We start from the raw sequence: 27,712 nt of genomic DNA, 5'->3' as shown, positions 1-27,712 counted from the left end.
AGACATGATACACAGGGTGAAAAACTCACTCAATTCACTGACTTATACAGCCAAACTGCTCTAGAGTTAGAGCTCCCCTTAACAGGGAGAATGGGATGAGAAAAATCTGACACTGGATCAGTGGCTGTGAGCAACATTTTACAAGGTTTGTGTATGCAGACAAATTGTCTTAATTTCTTAAATTTTTTTACATTTTTGTTTTATACTAAACAAGTAATGTGATTTGTGAAACATGCCATTTTTATTACATTTTGGTAGCATTAAAAAAGGATTCCATTCAAGTTGTATCAACTTGCGCGTTTGCAGTAGGATGTCCGCAGTACGCACCGTGAATCAACTCAAAAAAGCTTTTACTAAGATGACTTAAGTGAAAAATATTCAATTATTCATCAGAATTCTGTGAACATGTTAGGTTGGCATTCCCCACTGAATTGTATCCTGACTTCTGAAAAACATCTCAAGTTGATTCTGGCATTGTTGATGGGCACCGGATATGATGACATATGATGCAAGACAGTGGTTAGTCTTCATCTTTCATGTTGGCTGCCATGTCGATGGAAAAACAAATCATGCATATCCCTGTTATTGAGTCTTATTACAAATATGACGTGAAGACCTACTGATTGTAGAGTTTCCAAATATCTGTTGTTTTTAAAAGAGTGTTAGACAGTAGCTAGCATGACCTGTAATGTTTCTTTTATGCAATGCATGGTTTATTTGTATGGAATGCATAGCATAGCAGAAGAGAGAGTGGCGGTGAGAAAAAAGTAATTCAAAAATAATGCAAAAGTAACATAGCACTTTCCATAAAAAGTAGCTTTTTAATTAAGTTACTTTTTTAAGGAGTAATTCAATATTCTAACGAGTTACTTTTAAAAGTAACATTACCTAACACGGTCCACGATACTTTTAGACTCTCACTTCCCCTCATCCTACCTCACTAACTTGTAAATAAAGTCGCCTCTGGGGTAATTTGTGCACCTCAATAGTGTCTCGTCTCCCCGCTACAGTATCAAATATGTGGATAGAGTTTGCCTGAAGTGAGAAGCATGCTATTTAAAGTAGGCGTGTCTGTTTTCTCTCATTCCAGGATCGATTGGATCTTGTTTCTCTTACAGGAATGCGGAGATATGGAATGGAAAACCTGGACTACAGTTGGAGCGGAATGATTACAGACTACATTTAGCAGGAAGGGGTACCTCAACCATGCTGTTATAGTAGATATCTGCATGGTTATGATTACCTGCGGCACTCGTGTTTGTGTGATATTGCTAAATTTGATATTTCATTTGTATGATCCTGTTTGTGTGAATTTAGTTTTTTAGCCAGTGGCTTTGCAGGTTCCTTTGTCTCTCTTTTGGATCAAGATCTTAATCATGACATTTCAGCTGTAGGGGAGCTCAGGGGGCATGAAAAGAAGAATAAATTCCAAACCAGAAAAGTTTTTGCACTCTTTCAATTTTGCAGTGTCAAGCTAGTTTTTCACTCTTTTGCTTTAACTTTCGAGACTGTTTGGAGTAAACTAGAGAAATAGAAATTTTTGATTTCACAGAGTGCCTCTGCTCGCAGCATCCCCTTTGGACTTCACTGACACCAAAGCTGTGATTTCAAAAACCACACCACGGATCTCCACTCATTACCCGCACTCCTGCCCTGTTCTCCTTTACCTCTCCACATCCCGGATGCTCGAGTTCACGCTCTCCAGTGTTCATTCTGGTTTGATGCTTCCATTTCCAACATTCTTTTGTATTGCACCTGTTTTCATGTCCTCGGCACTCCACCCGTTTTTTTCTTGAGCTGCGTTTTTTTATGAATTTTTTTTTTTTGCCATCCACTGTAAGACACACACACACACAATCCTTTTCTTTTCATACTTTATGTCCTGGAACTCTGAGCTTGTGTTCAGTCTCACGAGAGACCCTCTATCACCAGCGAGCAAGCCTTATTAAGTCACGTGACTAACAACTTAGTTATGGGTTGTGTGCCATTCAGAACAGAATTGAGAATGTGTTTATGCACTTAAACTAAAAAAATTTTTTATTATTATTATTGATACATGTAGTATGTGTTGGAAAGTATTTTCATGGCCAGGACACTCCTGTTAAAGAGATTTTTAATCACAGAGAGGCTTCTTTCCTGATTGAATTAATTCTAATAATAATACCAATAATATATTTCAATTAAATTAATACACTGAACTTGACCGGAGGTCATTTGAACAGGATGCAGAAATGGAATTTAAAGTGGTAGAATTAAAACTTGAAATCCATAAAAATGATGTAAGTGTAGTTTAAAGATACATGTATAATTTTTTTTCAGTAACAATTATCCATAAAAAAAAATTAAAATGATGTTGGCATTTACAAGAGATGAACCCGTTCAAACGGTGCAGTTTTCAGGGTGCGTTGTCCGGTGTCAAGAGTCAACATATACAAAATATATATTAATTAATGTCTATTTTTACAGCCTGTTGAATTAGCATTAATTAATCACCCCTTATTTATTTTAGATACAGTTCCTATATATTGTTCTTTACACAGGGCAAATATACTATTTATTAAATCTACTTTTATTATGTATCGTATTTTAATGGGGATATAATTTATTACAGCTGAGAGTTACACGAGCAGACAAGGTTTGAACATCAACCGTAGCGAGATAAAACTGAAATTCACGGCTTTTTAACACTTTTGTGTACAAATTTGAAGGCTGTTTATTGGATCAATACAGGTAAACGACATATTATGCAACTACACATTACTTTAATGAGAGTTTACCACCTACTAGTTGAGTCTTGCCTTCAGAACAGGTTGTGCAACCAAATTAAGCACCGACTTAGTTACAAACTAACTAGTAAGCCCTTAGTGTGAACTTGCGTGATAATTTACGCACAGCTGGTGCAACCCTACCAAGGTCTCGGCACGCAAGTCAGAATTGAGGTAGGCTATGAAAACATGATGAAACTAAAGTACATTTCTTCATAATACTGATGAGCTTGTTTTGACTCAAACATTATTGGCTTCTGTAGATGGACATCAGAAAATTCTTTGGATGAAGCAGGGACAGGAAAGCAGAAAGGAGAGATGAGTTTGAGGGTAGTAATACTTGATAAACAAACTACATCCTCAGCCGTCTGTAACGAACACCGCTCCCTCGAGCTCACACGCTCGTTCTGCTCCCTCGAGCTCACATGCCCGCTCCCAATCGCCAGAGTATTGAATACACCTGCACTCGTCTCAATCACTCCTTCATTGTATACACCTGCACTCGTCCCATCACCTAGTTATTCGTTTCACCTGCACCGCTCGTTTGTTCCCCTATATTTATCATGACCCTTTCGTCTCACTCGTGTTGGTTATTGTTTAGTTACCCCTTCGCTTTGCCAGCTCTAGTGTTCCCCTAGCTCCCCTGTTTATTCTACCTGTTAGTATTACTCGCTATTCTGATTCTGATTACCCGGCTTCGACCTTACGCTTTCCTCGACCACTCTATTTGTAGATTTGCCCCTTTGCCTTATCCTGATTCCCCGGCTTCGACCTTACGCTCCCCTTGACTACTCTTCTTCTGGATTTTACCTATTGTACTTTTGCCTGCTCTTAATAAAAACAGTTTTCATCTACATTGTGACTGTCTCTTCTTGTGCGGGTTACACCGTCAGAGTCAGGTTTCAGACATCAGATGAAAAAGCATCAAGTCTCAGGAAAACCTCTGTCAAGTCTATGGAATTGCAGAGAAAAAAAACTAATTTTTGTGTTCTGTAGTACCGTCTTTGATTGTGTATGATAACAATGAATCAATCTTTTGGATATGAAATGAATCATTTAATTTGCTAGCCCCTTCTGCCAGCAGGTCATCCCCACCTTCCTGAATCTGGAGGGGGACAGGGGGAGGGAAACAACAATAATAATTATAAACACAGGGCAATCACTGTAACAGCGAATTACCCCACAAAAAAACAGTAAAAAGCAAAGGCCAAATCGGAGCGGCAGTAGGAGACAGACACGCCTCCCCGGACGGATCGGAGGCAGTCTTCTGGCCCCTGGTGGACTGAATGCCAAGCCGCGTTCTCCTGCTCCAGGTGGTCGGCTGGGAGCCCCGCTCAAAGTCGGTGGTTGTCACGACGCCGCAACTGGTAGGGGTCTCCCCCTGCCCCTGGCAGTGGCCCTGACCACTCAAGGCAGTCGACTAGGAGCCCTTCTCCCCTCGCGGCCTACGGCCGTTCATCCACTCTCAGGCGGACGGGCTCCTCCGTCCCCCGGCAAATGGCTGCGGCTGCTCCACTGGGGTGGATGGTAGTGGCGGGGACTCTACTACGGCACATCCTTCCTGGGTTTTGGCACCACTGTAAAGGGATTAATGGAAAGGAGGAGGCGAGGACCAGCTTGACAATATAAATAGTAGTTTAATAATAAACTGAACCAAAAAGACACAAACACACTGTTGTCGGGCAGCTGCCCGTAAATCTCTCTCTCCGTCACACTGCCATCTCAGATCGGCCCTTATCCCTCTAGGAGGCTTGGTTGGAAGCCCCTGGAGGCCCCTGATTAGGGGCCGGGTGTTTAGCATCACAACCCAGACCCGCCCTCCTCCCTGCCACATTAAGTTAGAGACAGCTCAGCTAGTTTTGCAAGCTAGCAACCAAACTCAGACAGTTTAGCTACCAACTCTGCCTAGTGACCAACTCTCTGCTCATTCTGAGACCTTTTTGTCTAAAGCTGTTTCATCTGAGGCCGTTTTGCCTGACGTTGCATAATGCAATTCCATAGACTTACTTGACAGGTTTTCCTGACGTGTAATGTGTAATATAGAAGAATGCAAATTTACAAGGAAGTTATCTCGGTTTTGTTATTTGCATTTACAGTGTATGCATTTAATGCCATAAAACATGTTGAGAATGTTCATGTACAGTATGTTGAAGATACATACATACATAGATACAAGATACGCCCCTGCACACAACATATGGGGTTGTGGCAGAAATGGGGTAGTATGGAGCAGATACTGTATGAAGTAGTTTATTCTTTTAAAATATCAATGTTAGAAATGCCTTATCAAATTTGCATTTCATTTAATTGATAATGAATTTATTCTATAATGACTTATTTGTAATTTACACATTTATGTAATAAAATAATTATTTATTTATATATATATATATATATACAGTATTTATATATATATATATATATATATATATATATATATATATATATATATAGGGCTTTCAATCGATTAACATTTTTAATCGAATTAATTACATGATGTCCGATTAATTAATCATGATTAATCGCATTTAATCGGATATACAAATATTTGCTGAGAAAGCCCCTCATATTACAATAATTCAATATATAATTATTAAATAATTATACATAGTTATCTTTAAATATTAAAAAAGTATATATATATAAGAACGTAACACATGTCTGTGTTGTGCTGTCTGGTTGTTTTCTTCACTGTATAAACTGCGCATTGCCATGCAGCTGAAATTTAAATTACTGCCCTCTGGAGTAAACAGGTGGTACTACAAGCTTGCATTTCTCAGGAATCTTCCTTATTACAATCCGGGGGCATTGCGATTAATTGCGTTCATTTTTTAACACGTTATTTTTAATACATTTAATCACACTGATTTAACGCGTTAAATAGACAGCCCTAATATATATATATATATATAAATTTTAATGTTATACATTTTCATTGCTTTACAGAAATCACATTTGCATTACATCAAATTTCATGGACAATAGTGGAAGAACACTTAATTTCCCAGAATGATCTAATTTTGATATACATACATAGTCATACTTTGACATAATTGCTTATGTTTTGTCACAAAACTTTTTTGTGACTATTGAACTACAATACATTAAATTCCTCATCCTATCATTCCAATTCAAATTACAATACAAGATCCTGTGGGTTGTTGCCAATTCAATTTAATTTAAACTCGTGAATCGAAAAGAAGTAAATTCTTAAATCTTGAATTGTACCCAACCCTGCTTTTAGAAGAGCATTCCATCTGAAACACAAGTGCATCATGGTACAGTCATAATCTCTTCCTGTTCTCTCAGCTTTCTGCCAAAACACCCGTACCCTGTTATTAATGCCTAGCAGTGATGATCTGCACTGTCTAATTCTGACCTTTAAAAATATATTTGTTTCGCCTCAACAAATTTATATGTAGAGACAATAGTATATTGTCTACGAGGCGTATATTTGTCTGCAAAACTAATTTCAATCATTTAAGCATGAGCCTTTAGATCTAAAGGTATTTATGCTCATTAGAAACATAAATGGGGTCAATTGTGTCAAAACCTTTGATAATATTGCTGCATTCCATTCATCTCATTCAAGTCGTAATATCCAACTTCCTACTTGTAATCCACAACTCTGATTTCTGATTTCAAGATACAGGAGCATGATGTCATGCAAACATGTTGGTCCCCAGGGAGATGTACAAAATAGCTAATAAACCTTCACATATATGCAAATAAAAAGCAACAATAAGTCAAAGTTCCTACATTACACTTGTTTATCAAACGTTTGCAGAGACAGTAGTGTTAAAAACTAACATATACTCTCTTTTGATAATGGCACAGCAGCAGAACAAATGCTAGCAATGCATAGCATTTATTTTACTATGCAATTTGGATACAAGGGAACAGCCCCGTCGTCAATCGAACACCTGATAAGCTAATGGTAGCGTTGCAGTTTTGATTCCTTATACATCATCCTTCGAGAACAATGGAATATCTTTATGGTCGGAGATTGGCGATATTAAGTAGAATATCCCACAACTAACTTTAAATCTAATGCAATATAGTCAGAACTATGTAACACTGACACCTACTTCAGCAGTACACAGCCGCTGCCTGGAGGGGGTGCTGTCCAGAACACCTGTATTCTGGTCCTCCTGCGGGGGGTGCTCTCTGTTACAGCAGGGGGACAGTTCATCATGAACTGTGTATCTTCCTCATCGATGATCTGCAGAAAACACACATCATTAAAAATATTTGATTCACATTTTATTTTCGTCATCTTAGTTTTCATTGACTTAAAATGTACATATAGCAATATCTCCTATAAACACTTGACACACCACTATGAATTCAGTTACCCATTCTTACTCTAAAAAAAGTCTCAACTACTTCTCTGTACAAATGCTCATACTTTTGCACTGTTCTGAGCAATTCTGGAACTTTGTGTTGCAGCACTTCTCATGATAATGTTCCAAAAAACTTATAATTTTAAAATTTTACTGGATATGTAAATGCGTAATTTGTTCTTCAAGCCATTCAGTTATTATTTGACCCACAGAGAACCACTGCAGCAAAACAACAACAACAACACGTTAAACAGATAGTTAACACAAAAATGAAAATTCCCTCATCAATTACTCACCCTAATGCACCCATGGTACATAAGCACCACGGTGTGTTCCTAACAGGCAGCAGATGCCCAAACCCCACACCCACACCCACACCCACCCTATTCCTAACCATGTATGAAGCTCGTTAGGCAGTCCTTATGCTTTGCCAGATGTGTATTACCTACTTTCTTCTGCAGAACACAAGCTCTTTATATCTCAGCTCTGTAGGTCCATACAATGTAAGTGAAATGAGATCAGACCTTCGTAGCTTCAAAATTCACAGAAACAAAAAAGTCATTCATATAACTCCAGTTGTTAAATCCATGTCTTCAGAAGCGATATGATAGGTGTGTGTGTGAGAAACTATTTAAGTCCTTTTTTTTACTCTAAATCTCCACTTTCCCATTCACTCATGTGAAAGTGAAACTAAACAGGCACCACATGTGGCTTTCAGGTGTAAAAGTGAAAGTGGGGATTTTAAGTAAAAAAATAAATAAATAAGGACTTAAATTTGAATCAATTTCTCACTCACACCTATTATATCGCTTCTGAAGACATGGAATTAAACACTGAAGTCTAATGGATTACTTCTATGTTTCGAATGCATATGTGATTTGTTTGAGCTACAAAGGTCTGATCACCATTCACTTGCATTGTATGGACCTACAGAGCTGAGATTAAAAATCTGTGTTTGTGTTCAGCAGAAGAAAGACATAAACAACTTGGATGGCATGAGGGTGAGTAAATGATTGGAGAACTTTCATTTTTGGGTGAAATATCCCTTTAAATTAATTATCTAAAACCTGTTTTTACACTTAATATTGGTACAACAGCAGCGTAAACACAAATACTGTATATCACAGCAACAAGTTTAGCAAAAATAATCTTTCAGCATTCTTAAATCACACAACATGCTCACTGTTTATTGACTCCATTGACACTACTGACTAATCTTATGGGAAAATCTGTGAAAGGAGGCAAATCATTCTATGCTTTCAGAATTTCCAAACTGTCCCCCAGTGGCTGAAGCTGGAACTAAAGGCGTGTGCATGAGTACTTTAGCACGAGGTATTGTGCAAACATTTAAATTTCAGTCAAGATTCAGTCAAGCCCCATGCTCGTACAGGTGTGCGACTTTTGGGTAGATGGCGCGGACACTGAGGAGATGGGAGCTGAGCAGCAGGCCGAACTTCTGTTCTCTCTGTCACTCTCCCCAGATTCTTCACAACATTCTCCAGTGGAGTTTACACAGGATTCCTGAGGACCGCACAGTGTTTTCCTTTGGCACTGATGACAAGGACGTCATGTCTAGGGCAGCGTTGGATTCTGAGGATTTTGCTGGTTGCCAGGCTGAGGCTTGCCTCCTAGTGGTTGGATTTCCAGGCCGGAGGTTGCTGGAGGTTATTACATGTGCAGTTACAACTGCATCTGGACTGGCCAGATGAAATGCATTATAAATCCATCTTGGACGTTTCTTGACAGGCCAACATGCAACTACGCCTTGTAGGCAACACCCTTTTTCCCCAGACCTCCATCGGGAGATTTCGATGTCCTGGGATCAAACTTATTCGGCCAGGATTACAAACCAATCGGCCTCAGAGTTTTATAATGTGTGTCAAGCTTCAGACCACAGATATACTTCAGCTCCAGTTCGCTCACGTTTGGCAGCTTTGCAATGTCACACCAAAGAGCCACATAAGGTGCCGGACACGAGTTTTGAATCTCCTCAGAGGAATTGGCGTCCTCGTACATTCCCGCCATCATGGGTACATCTATGTAGGCATTTGGAAGTTGGCCCGGACCCTTTTAAACAGCCAGCAGGACACCAGAAGCGAGCCTGACTTGTGGTAAAACGAAGGGTGAGCAAACATTCAGTGAATGAAACTGGACAATAAAAACATATCCGTTTATCTCCTGTTTGCCCTTCAGACAGTATCTGGATGAGTGTGCCGTTGTCCAAACCTCGAACACCCGACAGCCAGAATATGGTTCAGTTTCCCCTCGCAGCTTGCACTAGGGTGCGAACATTAAAAAACTGAATTCTAAATTCAGCCTCTGTCTCCATGGCCAACGGTCTCGAGACTTGCCTAACATAATTCGATGTTCATCAATCACAAGTGTACACAAAAAACACAATGAACATAAGCACCACACTTTGTCTCCATAAAGAATGCTGAGGCCATTGTGGCGAACCGGGTTTCTCAAAAATTCCCCCCAATGTTCACACACTCTTCCCCTTTAAAAATACCAGTGAAAAGGTTTATTCTGTAAGCGTGCCTGCTGTAAATGCATTTCAGGGCACTCATTGTTTATGATTGAATAAAATAAATGCAATAACATTATTCAATCCAATTCAACCAGCCACAGTGGTAGAGGTGCGAAGGCCCCCCTCTGCTATGGGGCAGTCACCAAAATTAAGCCAAGTGCCCCATCTAGTGGTTACATGTCACGCTACAGGCAAGAGCCATGCATTAATTCCTCTGTATGCCCATCAAGTGGCTTGGCAGCAGTTAAAATGCATTTCAAACTGGGTACTTTGAACGATAGAGCAAGGTTAAATTCAGACGGGCTCTGCCAGTATTCAATGGGGTTGTTCCAACAGACGTTTCTGTTTAGTAAGCCGTTTACAGCCTTTATTTTCTGGTCCCAAAAAACACAGCGGCTTGTGTCCCATTCTGGATTTTAAACTTTGAATTTCACCCTAATGAAATAACAATTCCAAATGCTGACACAGAAACAAATAAAGTCACATTTACAGCTGGGGTTTGTGACAATAGATTTTAAGGATGCTTATTTCCATATTCAGATTGCACCGAAGCACAGACATTTTCTCAGATTCGCTTTCAGGGGCAAAGCGTACCAATTTTGCATCATTCCATTTTGCGACTTGCACTGACACAACGCACTTTCGCAAAATGCATGGATGCATCTCTGATGCCCTTGAGGCTTTAAGACATCGGCATTTTGAATTATCTCGATGACTGGTTGGTGTTAGCTCACTCAGAGACTTAGGCGGCCCAACATTGAGATGTCGTTTTCAGCCATTTGAGCATTCTAGGGCTGAGTGTACACCTAGACAAGATTATCCTGTTGCCAAGGCAACATACTCTGTTTCTAGGAGTGGAGCTGGACTCGCAAGTGATGCAGGTCTCCAGCTCCCATTCTGTCATTATGCCAGAACTTCACAAAGAGACTTCAATCACTGAGACATGCACTTTGTCCCTTCAGAGTTACGTGTCGGTGCTACTAAACTCTACTGCCATGGAAACGGACCTGCCTTCTGAGGGGTACGCTCTCATGCCATGCTGAGGCTGGCACATTGCATTATTCTGTGGGCAAGGGACAATGTACTGTCTCTACGACCTGTACATTTTCCGGGCCGGTTGAACTTGGGGGTGGATCTCCTGTCCAGACAAGGTCTGACACCCGGAGAGTGGACATTACATCCTCATATTATGGAACAAATCTGGAGAAGGATCAGCAGAGTAGAAGTGGACATTTTCGCTTCGAGCGAGACGTTGCAATGTCCCCTCTGGTTTTCTCTCTCACCCCGGCACCACTGGGCATCGATGTACTAGTGCATCAGTGGCTGACAGCGATCAGTCTGCTGCACTGCAAATTTGGGACAGACTTTGTAGGGTCTGAGATATACACAATTACATCGTCTGCATATAGCGACAACCTGTGTTCCTCTCACCTCAATACCACTGATATCTTGTATTAACTGTGCAAGGGGTTCTATACTGAGGGCAAAGAGGAGAGGTGAGAGAGGGTCCCCTTGTCTGCAACCCCTCCCCAAATGAAATATTTGTGAGAAACACCCATTTACCCTTACTGATGCTTTTGGAGATGAGCAAAACAGTTGGACCCATTTAACAAAGCCAGGACCTAGACCATATTTCCTCAAAACTCTAAACAGGAACGAGACACGGTCGAATGCCTTTTCGGCATCCATACATGGCACTGGTTTCGATTTGGCATAAGACATAACATTCAGTAGCCGACGAATATTATCAAACAACTGGTGAACAGTGATAAAGCCTGTCTGGTCTGGGTGCACTAGAGTCGTAATAACCGATTTAAGTCTCTTTGTCAGTATGGAGGTCAATATTTTACAGTCAGAATTTTGAAGCGCTATGGGTCTATATGAACTGCACTCTGTAGGGTCCTTTCCCTCCTTATGAATAACCGAGATTATTGTCTCTTTCCAATTTGGTGGGAATTTCCCCTTTTCAAATGCATAAGCGTATGCTTTCTCTAAAATAGGGCTTATGTCGTCTACAAAGGTTGTTTGTTACATTTATCCATCTGAGCCCGGACTTTTGCCGTTTTTTAACCCCTTGATTGTCTCCACAAATTCTTCTCTTGTAATGGGTTGATCCATAGCTTGTGAGTCTTCCTCTGACAGCTTTGGCAGGTTTATGCCCTCTAAGTAGACATACATTTTTTCAAACTCTGTGCGTGTGTCCATATTTGAGTACAGTTTCTTATAGAAAGTGGCAAAAGCTCCAGATATCTCATCCGGTTTATACAGAAAGGGCTTATCTGGGTCAAGATTTTAAATTTTCTGTAACAACTGTTAGGCTCATCTGTTTTTTAAGTTGGAATGCTAATAATTTACTAGCTCTACTCCCATGCTCATAATAGCACTGTTTTAAGAATCTTCAATTTCTCTCAGTAATATCTGTGAGCAAGTCTCCCAAGGCCCTCCTGGCTTCATTAAGCTGAGTTAGATCTTTTGTAGATAGTTGACTTTTATGTCTCTGTTCTAACTGTTTAATTTGTTCTTCAAGCTCTTTATGTTTGGCTTCTCTAAGTCTCACCTTAGCTGATGCGAATGAGATTATCTTTCCCCTCAAAACTACCGTGGCCGCCTCCCACAAGATCACTGGTGATGTCTCACTCGTGTCGTTAAAGTGAAGGTATTGAGCCAATTCTGCCTTTATATGATCTTTAAATGTATTATTTAGAAGTGAGACATTTAGATGCCATAAACTTGGATTATAACATCTACCCAAATCCCAAATCAAACTAACTGGTCACTTAAGGTTATGTTATGTATGTTACAGTCCAGGACTCTGTAAGAGTAATTTTTAGCAACAAATAAATAATCAATCCTGAAATATGAGGAGTGTGGGTTTGAATAGAATGTGTAATCCCAGTCTCTTGGGTGTATATGTCTCCATGCATCGATGAGACCCAGGTCCTCCATTATTTGCTTTAGAATCCTACTGGCCCCTGAAGGCGTGGCAAACGATGATGGGTTTTTATCCATCCTATTTGACAAAATGCAATTAAAATCAAAATGATTAATTTAGCTTTTTCTATAATCATTTCATTTCTTTTCTTAAAAAATGTAGGATTGCTTTCATTTGGAGCGTAGACATTCAGCATAGGGACAGTCACACCACAAATGGACCCATTCACCAAAATAAATCTCCCCTCTTTATCCGTAATTTCTGAATGTAAACAGAACTGCAGCGAACTGTGCAACAATATTGCCACCCCACACCTGCTTCCTGAACCATGAGATGAAAAATATACTTGTCTGGCCCATGATCTCTTAAGTTTCGTATGCTCAGAATCTGATAGGTGGCTTTCTTGTATAAACGCTATTGTACATTGTGGCAGCGGGGGCGTGGTCAAGCGCCCGTCCGGGAGAGAAAAGCGGTAAGGGCGCTCACACCTGAGCTAAATTATGTCTAACACCTGTCTCTAATTGCAGAAGCTTGAGGAGAGCGGCATAAAAAGCAGCAGCAACCGAGCCCAAGGGCAGAGCCTGACACGAAGGCCAAGAAGCTACTGTGTTGTATCTGTATGTGTAAATTATTTGAGAATTAAAAAGCAGCCTTACCTGAAACCTGTTGCTGTTTCCGTCCCTTCCTCAGTGGAAACGCTTCACACTGGTGCCGAAACCAGGGACAACTTTTTAAGAATAGTTGTCCAAGCTATGGAACAGAGTCGCCCCATAGAGTCCTCCCAGCTGGCGGAAGTCCTCCAGTCCCTCGCTACGCTCCATCAGAGCCACCAACAGTCTCTGCTTGAGCTCCGACAGGACCAGGATCGTCGGTTCTTTGAGATAATGCGGGCTCAAGCAGAGGACCGGCTTGCCATCCAGAGCCTCCTCAGCCAGGAGGCCGCTCCAGACGCAGCCGCGACCCCGGACACCCGCGCCACACTGCCCCCACCCGCGCTACAGAATATGGGGCCGGCAGATGGTCCGGAGGCGTTCCTGGACCTCTTTGAGCGCACGGCGGAAATTTGGGGTTGGCCGCGCGACCAGTGGGCAGCCCGCCTCGTCCCTCTCTTGTCCGGGGAAGCACAACTCGCGGCACAACAACTTCCGACAACAAGCCTCCTGGCTTATACCGACTTGAGGAGAGCCATCCTACAACAGGTTGGTCGGAGCCCAGAAGCAAGTCGGCAGTTTTTCCGGGCCTTGAAACTGGATAAGTCCGACCGCCCGTTTGCATACGCCCAGCGGCTCAGTGATGCCTGTCGGAGGTGGCTGCTTGCGGGGGACCGCGACGTTGAGGAGCTTGTCGATCAGGTGGTACTGGAGCAGTTTGTCCAGCGATTGCCCCGGAGAACGGCGGAATGGGTCCAGTGCCACCGCCCGGCGTCGCTAGAGGAAGCAGTACGACTCGCGGAGGACCACATGGTGGCGATTCCAAGGGCGGATGAGCCCTCTCTCTCTCTCTCCCCTTCCCCTGTGTCTTCCCCTGTTTTTTTCCCCTCCCCTCTTCCCTCTCGCTCTGCTCTCTCCCCAGGGTCCGTTTCTGCCCCCCGCAGGCGTGGAGGATTCGTGAGACCAACTTCCCGGCCGTGGGAGAACCCGCCTACCCCTTCCCCGTCCTTCAGCCGCTCTCCTCCTCAGGTGGGGGTGCCCGCCAGCACGGGTGCGGCCGTGGCGCCTGGGCCGGTCTGCTGGAGGTGCAGAGACCCGGACCACTTCCGGGATCAGTGTCCGCCGATGGAAGTAGGGACGGTGGTGGGGGTCTCCGATGTCCCGCAGGCTGCCCCCGATCGGGCTTGAGCATACCGTATTCCGGTAAGGATCCAGGGGGGTACATACCAAGCATTGTTGGATACCGGCTGTAACCAGACCACCATCCACCAACACTTGGTTCAACCCGGGGCTTTGGGCTCAGCTAAACGGGTGAGGGTGAGGGTGAGGTGTGTGCATGGGGATGTTCACAAGTATCCCATGGTGACTTTGGCGATCAAATTCCGGGGAGAAAAACATAGTGTGGAGGCAGCGGTTAGTTCCCGCCTCACCCATCCGCTAATTTTGGGAACTGATTGGCCGAATTTTAGAAATTTATTGGAGGGAGTTTGTGCGGATGGGTCCTGCATGAAAGTGAAGAGATGTGTGATGTGCGATGCTTTGGCAGGGGAGGCGGAGCCGGGGCCGTCCTCGGCTGCTCCGAATGACGAGGGAAGGGGCGAGGTTGTCGCCCCTCCTCTCAGGGAATTCCCGGAGGGGGACTTCCCCTTGGAGCAGTCGTGGGATGAAACCCTTAAGCACGCTTTTGACCAAGTGAGAGTAATCGATGGTCAACAACTCCGGCCGGGTGTCGCCGTTTCATATCCATATTTTTCGCTTATTAAAGATCGGTTGTACAGAGTGACGCAGGACGCTCAAACAAAGGAGGAAGTGACACAATTATTGATTCCATGGAGCCGCCGGGAAATGGTTTTCCAGGCGGCTCACTATAATCCTATGGCCGGTCACCTAGGGGAAAGAAAGACACTTCTCCGTCTAATAGCCCGTTTCTATTGGCCGGGCATTGGCGGCGACGTCCGCAGGTGGTGTGCAGCGTGCCGCGAATGTCAGCTCGTAAACCCACCGGCCACCCCAAAAGCGCCTTTGCGCCCCCTTCCATTGATCGAGGTTCCCTTCGAAAGAATTGGAATGGACCTCGTCGGGCCATTAGAACGGACGGCACGCGGACATCGCTTTGTGTTAGTCCTGATGGATTACGCAACGCGATATCCGGAAGCAGTGCCTTTGAGCAACATCTCAGCACGTAGTGTTGCAGGGGCACTCTTCAAGATAATCTCCCGGGTGGGGGTTCCGAAAGAAATCCTCACCGACCAAGGCACTACTTTTATGTCACGAACACTTCGCGAACTTTACGAACTCTTGGGCATTAAGTCGATTCGCACTAGCGTGTACCATCCTCAGACAGATGGACTGGTGGAACGATTTAATAAGACGCTCAAAAATATGATTCGTAAATTCGTACACGAAGACGCTAGGAATTGGGATAAGTGGCTGGACCCTCTGTTATTCGCAGTACGAGAGGTCCCGCAAGCCTCCACGGGGTTCTCCCCATTTGAGCTGCTGTACGGGCGACGCCCATGCGGGGTCCTCGACGTCATCCGCGAAGCTTGGGAGGAGGGACCTTCTAATAGTAAAAATGAAATTCAATACGTTCTTGATCTTAGAGCAAACCTCCACACACTGGGGAAATTAACACATTAGAATTTGCTCCAGGCTCAAGAACGCCAACGCCGGCTGTATGGCAGGGGTGCTCAGCTACGGGAATTTGCACCGGGAGATAAAGTGCTTGTATTACTCCCAACATCGAGCTCTAAATTACTCGCCAAGTGGCAAGGACCCTTTGAGGTCACACGACGAGTAGGGGATCTCAATTATGAGGTTAAACGTACCGATAGAGGGGGCGCGCGTCAAATATATCACCTCAACCTCCTGAAATTGTGGAGAGAAGAGGCGGCCTCTGTGACGTTGGCAACGGTAGTTCCGGAGAGGGCGGAGCTCGGACCGGAGGTAAACAAAGCCTGCAATCTCAACACCCCGGTTCCTTGTGGAGACCACCTCTCACCGCGCCAACTCGCAGAGGTTTCCGAATTACAAAAGGAGTTTGCAGACGTGTTTTCTCCTCTACCGGGCCGCACAAACATCATACATCACCATATCAAGACCGAGCCGGGCGTGGTGGTACGTTGCCGCCCCTATCGCTTGCCCGAACATAAAAAGAAAGTAGTTCGAGAAGAATTGGATGCGATGCTTGAGATGGGAGTAATAGAAGAATCCCACAGTGATTGGTCCAGCCCGGTCGTCCTTGTTCCCAAGAGCGATGGGTCTGTACGTTTCTGTGTGGATTATAGAAAAGTCAACGCGGTATCTAAATTTGACGCGTACCCAATGCCCCGTGTTGATGAACTGCTCGATCGGTTAGGTACGGCTCGATTTTATTCGACCTTGGATCTAACGAAGGGTTATTGGCAGATCCCCTTGACACCAATATCCCGTGAAAAAACGGCCTTCACCACGCCGTTCGGATTACACCAATTCCTCAGACCGCATACTGCTTACGCCGCTGCCTATCTAGACAATATCATCATTTATAGCAATGATTGGCAGCGGCACATGCAACATCTGAGGGCCGTCCTGAGATCGCTGCGGCGGGCGGGGCTCACGGCAAACCTGAAAAAGTGCGCGGTTGGGCGTGTGGAGGTACGGTATCTGGGGTTCCACTTGGGTCATTTCCAGGTGCGTCCCCAAATTGACAAGACCGCGGTGATTGCGACTTGCCCTAGACCCAAGACCAAAAAGGGGGTGAGGCAGTTCCTGGGGCTGGCTGGCTATTACAGAAGATTTGTGCCTAATCATTCTGATGTCACCAGCCCGCTGACTGACCTCACTAAAAAGGGGGCTCCAGATCCGGTCCAATGGTCGGAGCAGTGCCAACAGGCGTTTACACAGATTAAAGCTGCACTTTGTGGGGGGCCGCTTTTGCATGCACCTGACTTTTCTCTCCCTTTTGTTTTGCAGACGGACGCTTCAGACAGAGGGCTGGGGGCCGTACTCTCGCAGGTGGTGGAGGAAGAGAAGCGCCCGGTGCTGTACATTAGCCGGAAGCTCTCCTTGAGGGAGACTAAGTACAGCACCGTAGAGAAGGAGTGTCTGGCCATCAAGTGGGCGGTCCTCACCCTCCGATACTACCTGCTGGGGCGGGCCTTCACCCTCTGCTCGGATCATGCCCCACTGCAGTGGCTCCACCGCATGAAAGATACAAACGCCCGGATCACCCGTTGGTATCTGGCCCTCCAGCCTTTTAAGTTCAAGGTGGTCCACAGACCGGCGGTGCAGATGGCTGCCGCTGACTTCCTCTCCAGAAATGGGGGGGAGTGGTAGGCAGGCCGGAGTCGGGCGGTGGGGGTATGTGGCAGCGGGGGCGTGGTCAAGCGCCCATCCGGGAGAGAAAAGCGGTAAGGGCGCTCACACCTGAGCTAAATTATGTCTAACACCTGTCTCTAACTGCAGTAGCTTGAGGAGAGCGGCATAAAAAGCAGCAGCAACCGAGCCCAAGGTCAGAGCCGGACACGAAGGCCAAGAAGCTACAGTGTTGTATCTGTATGTGTAAATTATTTGAGAATTAAAAAGCAACCTTACCTGAAACCTGTTGCTGTTTCCGTCCCTTCCTCAGTGGAAACGCTTCACATACATTTAAGATGTTTAAGCTCATTGAGAATTTGTTTCCTCTTTATGGGGCTATGTAAGCCCTTGACGTTATAGCTAATTACTCTTATGCTATCCATTATGCAAACCGTTTATTACACCTTGTGGTTCTATGTGTCCTTGAGGTTCATTGTTATACATATCCCATGTTGTAAAATAAAACACTGTAACTACGTATATACATGATAACTTTCTGCATCCAGACTTCCAAATTGTTCACCCATAATCATATGAGTCTTCCTTGCAGTAACATTAACAAAACAATATAATGCACTTGAGTTGAACTTTTTTGCAAGGAAGTGAAGGATTATCCAGAACCTCCATAAAGGAGTCTGGGCCTTAACTGCAAGTTCATTATTGCAGTCCCGCAGTAGATCTGTGTCCCCTCCAACCATCACAGACGTCCTGCATTTATGACTCCCATTCTTGTCGCAGGCCTTTTTTTTCTCCTTCCTTTTCCCTTCTATTCCGCCACTAGAGAGAGTTTAGTGCCATTGCCTTTACACCCATGGGGTCGTCAACCAACAAGACAGAAACCAAATCTCACCATATTACTTTTCTCTTTCCTTTCTGTGTTGTGCCCACTACTCACCACAGGCAAGCTTACCAATCAAAATAGTTTTTAAAGTTCTGGCATTTCATAGTGCGGTTAAACCACGTCCCAGATATCATCCGGGGTGTAATTGTAGAAATGTTAGCCTTTTAAGTTCTTAAGCAGATATGAAAATCAAAACAGCCTATACACAGTAGAATTAAACAAAATAAAACATTTTTGAAAAGGCCTCACATAAACCAAACAAAAACATAGTAGCCTACCTCCATAATAAGGTCACAAGCCAGGTTATTATTACCCGAAGCAGAAAAGGATCATGAAAGAGAAGAGGTGTCACTATAGCTTCATTATGCGACCTCTCCCAGACCAGCAACAAACTGGTATACTGCAGCAGACGTGTTGAAAGTGTGTGTGCGTCCTCCGTGGGTCACAAGCAACTTGGCTGGAAAAAGCATCCTGTGTTTGTCAACTCCCCTCTCCCTCAGCTTCTGATGCACTTCATAGAAATCTCGCTGTTGTTTATATACTTCGGCCGATAAATCCGTGTGGAACCTGATGCTGTTGTTCTTGTAGATCAGCTGGCTCTTGATGCTCTCCAAACATTCTCCTTGTCTCGATAGTTTTGAAACTTCACAATGAAAGTTCGCGGGGAGGAGGCGGGGACATGCGGTGATCCGGTAATGCGGTGGGGCCTCTCCAATATCACCGGCGGCTGCACGCTCAGATTTCCGGTAAACCATTTTTCCATAAAGGCGCAAGGATCCGTCCCTTCCTCCCTCTCTGGTATGCCCACGATTCTCATGTTATTGCGGCGGTTTCCACAAGCCTGTGTGATGCTCGCGTTGCATTCACATATGTTTGCATGAACATCCTTAATAGCCTTTAACACACCGCTAATTTCTGTATGAAAGTCATGTTTGAGGGATTTAATGGCTTGCATAATATCGGCACTGGTTACATCGTTAACCTGTGCGCTGTCCGTGTCCATCAACATGGCGTCTCCTTCACTGTGCTCGGGTCTTCGCTAGCTTGAAGGTCTGGAGATTTGAGCGATTTCTTAGGCTTGTTCCTTGGCGCTCCCCTGGGCATGTTTAACTTATAATGGCATTAGGTTGGCTTTAAGTAGTTATAGGATAGTAGTTGGGTGGTTTTATCTGAAGTTCAGTGACGGAGCGGGGATAAGTGCTGTCGTTCAGCTCGACGCCATAACCGGAAGCCATGGTTACCGTTCTAACGCTAGAGCTCCATCAACAAGGAGACTATATATGTTTAAATGGCATATTTTTGCTTCTTGGTGTACAGTGCAAATACAGTTCACAGCCCTGTCAGTAAAATATTTTTTTTGCAGGAGCGTTTCAGGGCCGGGGTTGCCCCAACAATGCTTAAAGTCTAAGTTACCACTATAGCTGCTGAACATGCACTAATCAATCTCTGTCTCTGTCAGTAAACATTCTCTTGACTCTCATATTATGCATGGGGTATGCAGGCTTAGACCTTTTCATTCCGTCTGCGTTCCTTTATGGGATTTATCTGTTGCTTTAGAGGCACTCTCAGGTGCTCTGTTCGAGCCCTTGACAACAGCTACTGATAAGTTTTTAACTTTCAAGACAGCACTGGTAGTGGCATTAGCATTGTTTAAGAGAGTCTGTGATTTGCGTGTCCTTTGTGTATGGATTTTGTGCCAGGGTATTCAAAGGTTGGTTTAAGTCCTAATTTGGGCTATTTTCCCATGGCTAATTCTACGCCTTCTCCCTCACAGACCATTAATTTTCAGGCTTACTCTCCTCCCCCATTTGAGTCAGAGGAGCATGAAAAGATACATATGCTTTTCCCAGTTCAGGCGTTGCAAGTTTATGTTGACCATACTAGCCAGTGTCGTAAGTCAGAACAGTTGTGTGTGTGCTTCGGTGGCCGCAACCAAGGTGCTTTGGTGTCCAAGCAAAGTCTCATTGGCTTATTGATGCTATTTCGAATGCTTACAGAGCGTGCAGTTATGTTTCGCCTTCTGGTATTCGAGCCCTTTCTACGAGGAGCATGGCATCCTCATGGGCTTTGGCTAGAGGTCATTTTTATGGCATCAGGGTAGTCCTCTCCACATAAATTTGTTAGATTAATCTGAAGAAATATACGTCTGCTTCCCAGGTTCTCTCTGTTGGAACAGGAGTAAATTCATAATTACTTTTTATTCAGATGCTTTAGCTCACTTGTTCACCACTATATGCTTGCAACACAGGCTTAGACAGCTGGTAGCTACTATTTGCATGGCATGAATGTATTCGTTCCCACAGCGATCATACGCAGTTAGAGTTCTCCGAAAGGGAACATTGACGTGTATGCAACACTGGTTCCCTGAGGGGAAGGAGATGCTGCGTAGCTGTCCATACTAACTAGCAGCTGCAAATGCTTGTGCCTTTTGCAGAAAACCTGATTCGATGGCACAAAATCGAGCACCTTAATGGAGCACATGATGTAGCTCCCTAGGGGGTATAGCTTAAGCGCCATCAGCCAATAAATTGACGTGATTGTATAAGGGCATCAGACCATGTGACACTCGGACGGTGTCCCACAGCGATAATATGCAGCATCTCGTTTCCCTCAGGGAACCAAGTTTATCGTACGTAACCGAGACAAGTTTTTTGGGTATGAATATTTGCTGCATGGTGATACAAATCTAAGCACATTGGGTCAAAATTTAGGATAAAAAAAAGTTGGTGTTTTACAAGGACTTTTTTTAAAATGTGAATTATGAGGACATTTCTAGTGTCCCCATATTTAAAATCGCTTAAAAAATATACAATGTTTTTTTTATGTAAAAATGCAGAACGTTTTTCGTGAGGGTTAGGTTTAGGGGTAAGGTTAGGGGATGTAATCTATAGTTTATAAAGTATAAAAACCATCATGTCAATGGAGAGTCCTCATAAGGATAGCCGCACCAACATTGTGTGTGTGTGTGTGTGTGTGTGTGTGTGTGTGTGTGTGTGTGTGTTTGTGTAAATTATCACCATTAGTCCTTGTGATTTCATGTCTTAGAGGTCAGTGACATTACCCACCCGACATCATGCACTCAATAACCCAAACTGCAATAACAGTGGATGTGTATTTGATTTGACAGGAAGTCACAAAGGGAGGTCAATGTACTTCATATACTGCAGATCAATGAGAGTGTCACAACTGTCCTGCAATAAACCATTAAGAGCAACGTTTATTTCAAATGACCTAATATTAAACTTCTCACTTCATGGTGAACTTTCACACTAAATTATATATATTATATAATTATGAGGAAAACAAATAAATGATAATATTACAACAAGGGCATATAAGTCATGATTAGTGTCTAGTTAAATAATTAAATGCCCAATCATAATGATGAAAGAAACAAAAAACAATATAAATAGAGTATGAAATGTGAATTCACTACAAGAGTGAAGCAAAATAAAATCTAAATAAAACCCACGCTAGGTTGGTGTATACTGTAAATACAGGCTAAATTCTCAATGACAAAAAGTGGCTCATTTTACCAAACACATGTGTCGGTATATCGTCTTTTTTACAACAGCTTCAAATGTGACTAATCCAATCATTTTTGTAACATAATAAATACAATTTGACATAAAATTAGAGTATTTAAGTCTCTAGATTGTCAATAAAAAATAGACATTATTACATAGCTATATATATGTAATAAAAAGAGGAGAACAGGGCTAGTTGTCATAACCTTTTCTCCAATTTTCTCATAAAATATCTCTCATGGTAAGTACATTTTTATACGCACCATAAAGACTTGACTACACAAAAGTTAAAGATATTTTCACTGTTTTTGCCCAGGAGAAAATATATAGTTCCATGAACAATTGTTGATCATTTGTGAGAACATTTTCTGAAAGGGATATTATTGGAAGAATTTTAACTTGAAGAGTATGAACTTGTTGCTTGAAACCAACATACAATACCACTGCTCAACATAACATACATTTGTATAATTGGACTTTTGACTCCCAGCCTTATATGTAGTATGATGTTATTCATAGTATACGTAGCTAGTGAGATAAAGCTTGTGACAACATTGCCATGTGACAACTATCTCTGCTCATTTTTCCTGACGCTGAACCGTAGGACGGAGCTTAAACCAAAAGTAGTCTATAACTAACTCATATTATTACATAGTATCGAGTTCTCTGAGAGAATTTAGCGATACCATGATGTACACTTACTTAATTTTAATGTAAGGTTCATACCACCAACCCCTACTCCCATCTTTCTGGAAACCGTTTTCTCAGTCTTATGACCCAGAATCTTAGCCTACTGTATATCTTATCGGTCTGTGAGGCTGTTTGTTTTTTTCACATATGAAAGAAAAAATAAATCAAATCATAGGACAAAAATGACTTGCTTTGTCATTAGAAGAATTTCACCCATGTGCTTCTAGGTTATGATGTAAGAGGCCTTTAAGGAATATTCCAGGTTCAATACAATATGAATAGATAGCATTTGTGGCATAGCGTTGATTAAAACCAAAATGTATTTAAACTCGTCCCTCCATAAAAATTTTAATAAAAGGAAAAATAAAATCGAGGCTAGAGTGAGGCACTTAAAATGAAAGTGAATGTGGCGAGTTTAAAGGCGGAAAATAGAAGCTTATAATTTTCTAAAAGCTTACATTAATTCTTCTGTTAAAACTTGAGTATTATTTGAGTTGTTAAGTTGTTTAAATTGTAATTTGTACAGTCATTTTAGGGTTTGTTGACATTACATCGTCATGGCAACACAGTTGTAAAATTGGTTATAACTTTACACAGAAAAGGATAGTAAGCGATTTTATCACACTAAAATCATGTTTACATGCATACTGTTTAAATCTTGTGGCAATAATTTTGAAAAAGCAAGTATTTTATTGAAAAAAAAAAATTGGCCCCATTCACTTCACTCCCATTCACTTGTAAGTGGCTGTAAACTCAATTTTTGCTTTTTTAAAGAGAAAATCAACATTATGCCACAAATGCAGTTGATTGATATAAACTTGTATTGAACCCAGAATATTCCTTTAAGGGTAAATAAAGGGTTCACAGAGATGTTGACATTAGCTGTACTTAAAGAGACTGAATGCATGTGTGTGAAAATCTGTATATATGTTTTTATGACACCACATGAGAATTCTGTACTATCTTAGGCTCTGAAAAATTCTGCTTGACTTTTAATGTCCACTGCCCTGACCTCCACCATCTGAATGAGGGCAAGCTGTCGCAGCAGAGAAAACATGACTACAAGTGAAGTCAGCATGTTGTTTTTGAGAGTTCTGGTACCTTAGGACAGGCTACATTATGCCAGCTCACAGATAATCTTCCATCAGACATTTTTACACCAGCTGTGGTATGTTTACATTCCCTTGTGAGTTTGCATCTCGAGGCTAAACCTGGAAGTTATCACGCTTGCATAATCAGTGACAAGCATGACTCTGAGGTTTCATTTATCCATCTAACATAACATTTTTACTCCACTGAGGGTTAAGTTTAGTTTTGGGGTTTTGGATTGGGGGAACAGTTAATAAAATATGCATTTCTAAGGAGGGTTGTGTGACGCAATGCGAGGGTCACTCGTGTGAACTTCGAGCTCTGTGAACTTCGCTAGTTTTAAATACTTTTGTGTCATCAACCTGTGTGATTTGAGAAACACAATTTTCTTATAACTGTTCTATGAAGACAATATGTCAAATAATACAAAATCCTTGGGCTCTGGAGACATTAAAAGAAGCTTACTTGCTCAAGCCTATAACCCAGACAGGGCAGCAGACCAGAGACTCAGTTTGGATGGTGCAGTGGGAGAGATTCAGCGTCAACTGGTGAGCATAACGGCAATGCTGGCGAAGGTCGTAGCTGACTTGTAGGATCTTACTGATCCAGCTGAACTGCCTGAGGGCTGAGCCTCCACGTTCCCCTGGGCATAACCTGCCGAGACAGCATGTCCGCTGTGCTGTTGAGGTGGCCTGGGATATGAGTGGCTCACAGCAACATGACCGGTGCTAACTCCAAAGGAGGAGACGGCGGGCGAGTTGTGACATACGGCGAGAGCGTAGGCCGCCTTGGCGGTTGATATACGCCACCATTGCTGTGTTGTCCATCCGGAGCAACACGTGCTTGCCCCGGATCAATGGCAATAACCTCCTCAGGGCAAGTAGTACCGCCAGCAACTCGAGGCAGTTGATGTGCCAACGCAGTCGCGGGCCGGTCCAAGGGCCGGCGACTGAGTGACTGTTGCATACGGTGCCCCAGCCCCATGGGAGCCATCTGTCGTAACCATGACGTACCTGGGGACCTGGCCTAGGGGAACTCCTGCCCGTAGGAACTGTAGGTCTGACCAGGGGCTGAGAAAGCGGCAACAAGCCTGGGTGACAAGAATGCGGTGTGTGCCGCGGCGCCATGCTCGTCTCTCAACTCGGGTCTGTAGCCAGTGCTGAAGTGGTCTCATATGTATTGACCCAAGCGGCGTGACGGTTGCTGAGGATGCCATATGACATATGCCCCAGGAGCCTCTGAAAGGATTTCAGTGGGACCAATGTGTTCTGTCTGAATGCATGCAGACAGCTCAGCACTGACTGCATGCGCTTGTTGGTGAGGCGTGCCGTCATTGAGACCGAGTCCAACTCCATACCGAGAAAAGAGATGCTCTGAACCAGGACGAACTTGCTCTTTTCCCAGTTCACCCGAAGCCCCAAGTGGTGCCTGAGCACCAGGTCCCTGTGTGCACAGAACATGCCCCGTGTGTGAGCTAAGATTAGCCAGTCGTCGAGATAGTTGAGGATGCAGACGCCCTCTTCCTTTAATGGGGTAAGGGCTGCCTCTGCGACTTTCGGGAAGGTGCAAGGGGACAAGGACAGGCCGAAGGGGAGGACTTTGAACTGATATGCCTGACCCTCGAAGGCAAACCGGAGAAAGGGTTTGTGTCGAGGAAGGATCGAGACATAGAAGTACGTGTCCTTCAGGTCTACCGCCGCGAACCAATCAAGATGCCGGACACTCTCTAGAATGCGTTTCTGCACGAGCATCTTGAACAGGAGTTTGTGCAGAGCCCGGTTCAGAACTCACAGGTCGAGGATTGGCCACAACCCACCGCCTTTTTTTGGTATGATGAAGTAGGGGCTGTAAAACTCCTTCACCTCGGCTGGAGGGACAGACTCTATCACGCCCTTCCGTAGAAGGGAGGCGATCTCCGCACGCAAGGCAGTGGCGTTCTCACCTCTCACTGCTGTGGAGCTCTGTGACTTGCTCGCTCGGCTCCGAAGAAGATATCTGATGTGTGTTTGCAGCGTCACTCCTTTTATACCTATATGTCCGGGGGAGTGCCATGCAAATTCCACACGCAAATTTCCATTGGCCTTTTCTCAAGATCAGAGATGTCTGGGCTCCGCAGGAGTGACACCTAGTGTCAACTCATCGACACAACGTCGAGTGAGTGACAGATAGGGAACAGTCTAAACTGTCTCTGGAACCGTTACTGTTTACTTAATGACCTATGTCTCTATTAAATCAAGCAGAGCAGTTACAGAGCAGTTACAACCAAGTAATGGTTGTACATATGACAATGCATAATTAAAGATACACTAGTTTTGTTATAATGAGTGGAATTTTATAAAATAATTAATTAATTAAATATGGCATCACATTTCCTGTTAGTTTAGATTTGTTTATTTAAAATATAGATATGATCTATTATTGGATCGCAATTATGTCTTTAAAAAGTCACACCTTTTACAAGAATTGTAGTACATTTATTTATTATTTGTTACATCTGCTCTAGAAATATGAAACAACCTCATAGAGTAAATACAATAAGAATTGCTTTTCTCATTTCCAGATAATTTTCTTAAAAAAAAAAAAAGAAAAACAGTACTAAAAGAATTACTGAAATCGTTACTGGAACCAGAATCATTAAGAGGAATCGGAAATGGAATGGAATCATTAAATTCCTCAAATTAAAGCTGCTACTTTAATTAAAAGTTATTCGATTGATACATATATATACACTAGCGGCCAAAAGTTTGGAATAATGTACAGATTTTGCTGTTTCAGAAGGAATTCACCAAAGTGGCATTCAACTATTCACAAAGTATATTCAGGACATTACTGATGTAAAAACAGCACCATCACTATTTGAAAAAAAGTAATATTTGATCCAGTCTAGATCATTGAATTCTACCCCCATAACACCAGTTTAGTCTACAATAGTAAAGAGAAGAGTCGGGGTGCAGGCCTTAAGGGAAGAAATTCTAAAAAATGCCACTTTTGAAACAGAAACACAAAAAGAAAAGGTTAGAGTGGGCAAAGAAACAGACATTGGACAACAGATAATTGTAAAAGGGTGTTATGGATCTTAACCCCATTGAGCTTTTGTGGGATCAGCTAGACTGTAAGGTGTGTGAGAAGTGCCCGACAAGGCAGCCACATCTATGGTAAGTGCTACAGGAAGCATGGGGTGAAATGTCACCTGAGTACCTTGATAAACGGACATTCTAGCTGTCAAGGATCTGCAAAGCTGTCATTGCTGCACATGGAGGATTTTTTTGATGAGAACTATTTGAAGTAATTTATACTTATATATATATAGTCTACTACAAGCTAACTGGTTTTACTGATGTTGAGGGAGAGGTTGTGCTCCTGACACCAGTGTGCACCTCCTCTCTGTAGGCTGTTTCAGCATTGTCAGTGATCAGACCTACCACCGTCGTATCATCAGCAAAGTTAATGATGGCATTGGAGCTATGTGTTGCCACACAGTCATGTGTGTATATGAATACAGGAGTGGGCTGAGAACACAGCCCTGCGGGGCTCCAGTGTTGAGGGTCAGTGATGAGGAGGTGTTGCTGCCCATTCTAACTACCTGACGTCTGCCTGACAGGAAGTCCAGGATCCAGCTGCACAGCGAGCTGTTTAAGCCCAGAGCCCGGAGTTTCACATCAAGCTTGGATGGGCTCTATGGTGTTGAATGCTGAGCTGCAGTCTACAAACAGCATTCTCACATATGTGTTCCTTTTTTCCAGATGGGAGAGAGCAGTGTGTATTGTAGATGCAATGACATCATCAGTGGAGTGGTTGTTGCGGTAGGCAATCTGCAATGGGTCCAGAGAGGTGGGCAGCACAGAGCAGATGTGATCTCTGACTAACCTCTCAAAGCATTTGCTGATGATGGGGGTCAGAGCAACAGGACGCCGGTCATTTAGGCAAGTGATTTTGGCTTGCTTCGGTACAGGCGCAATGGTTGACGTTTTGAAGCAAGTGGGTTACATGATAAGATTAATAAATGA

The 27,712-nt window shown here is 43.3% G+C and overlaps 1 protein-coding gene across 1 annotated transcript in view; it reads right to left on the bottom strand.

Moving 5' to 3' along the window:
• Positions 1-27,712, bottom strand: part of LOC127623405 (spondin-1-like) — a 254,471-nt gene that overhangs the window by 209,922 nt on the left and 16,837 nt on the right. Inside the window, exon 3 of the mRNA XM_052097865.1 lies at positions 6,854-6,987. Coding sequence (XP_051953825.1) covers positions 6,854-6,987 — 134 coding nt within the window. The remainder of the gene's footprint in view (positions 1-6,853; positions 6,988-27,712) is intronic.

This window comes from Xyrauchen texanus, chromosome 29 (assembly GCF_025860055.1).
Source record: "Xyrauchen texanus isolate HMW12.3.18 chromosome 29, RBS_HiC_50CHRs, whole genome shotgun sequence".
In the NCBI taxonomy this organism is placed as follows: Eukaryota; Metazoa; Chordata; class Actinopteri; order Cypriniformes; family Catostomidae; genus Xyrauchen; species Xyrauchen texanus.
The sequence above is the reverse complement of the archived record's forward strand: the minus strand, read 5'-3'. Positions and strand labels throughout refer to the sequence as shown.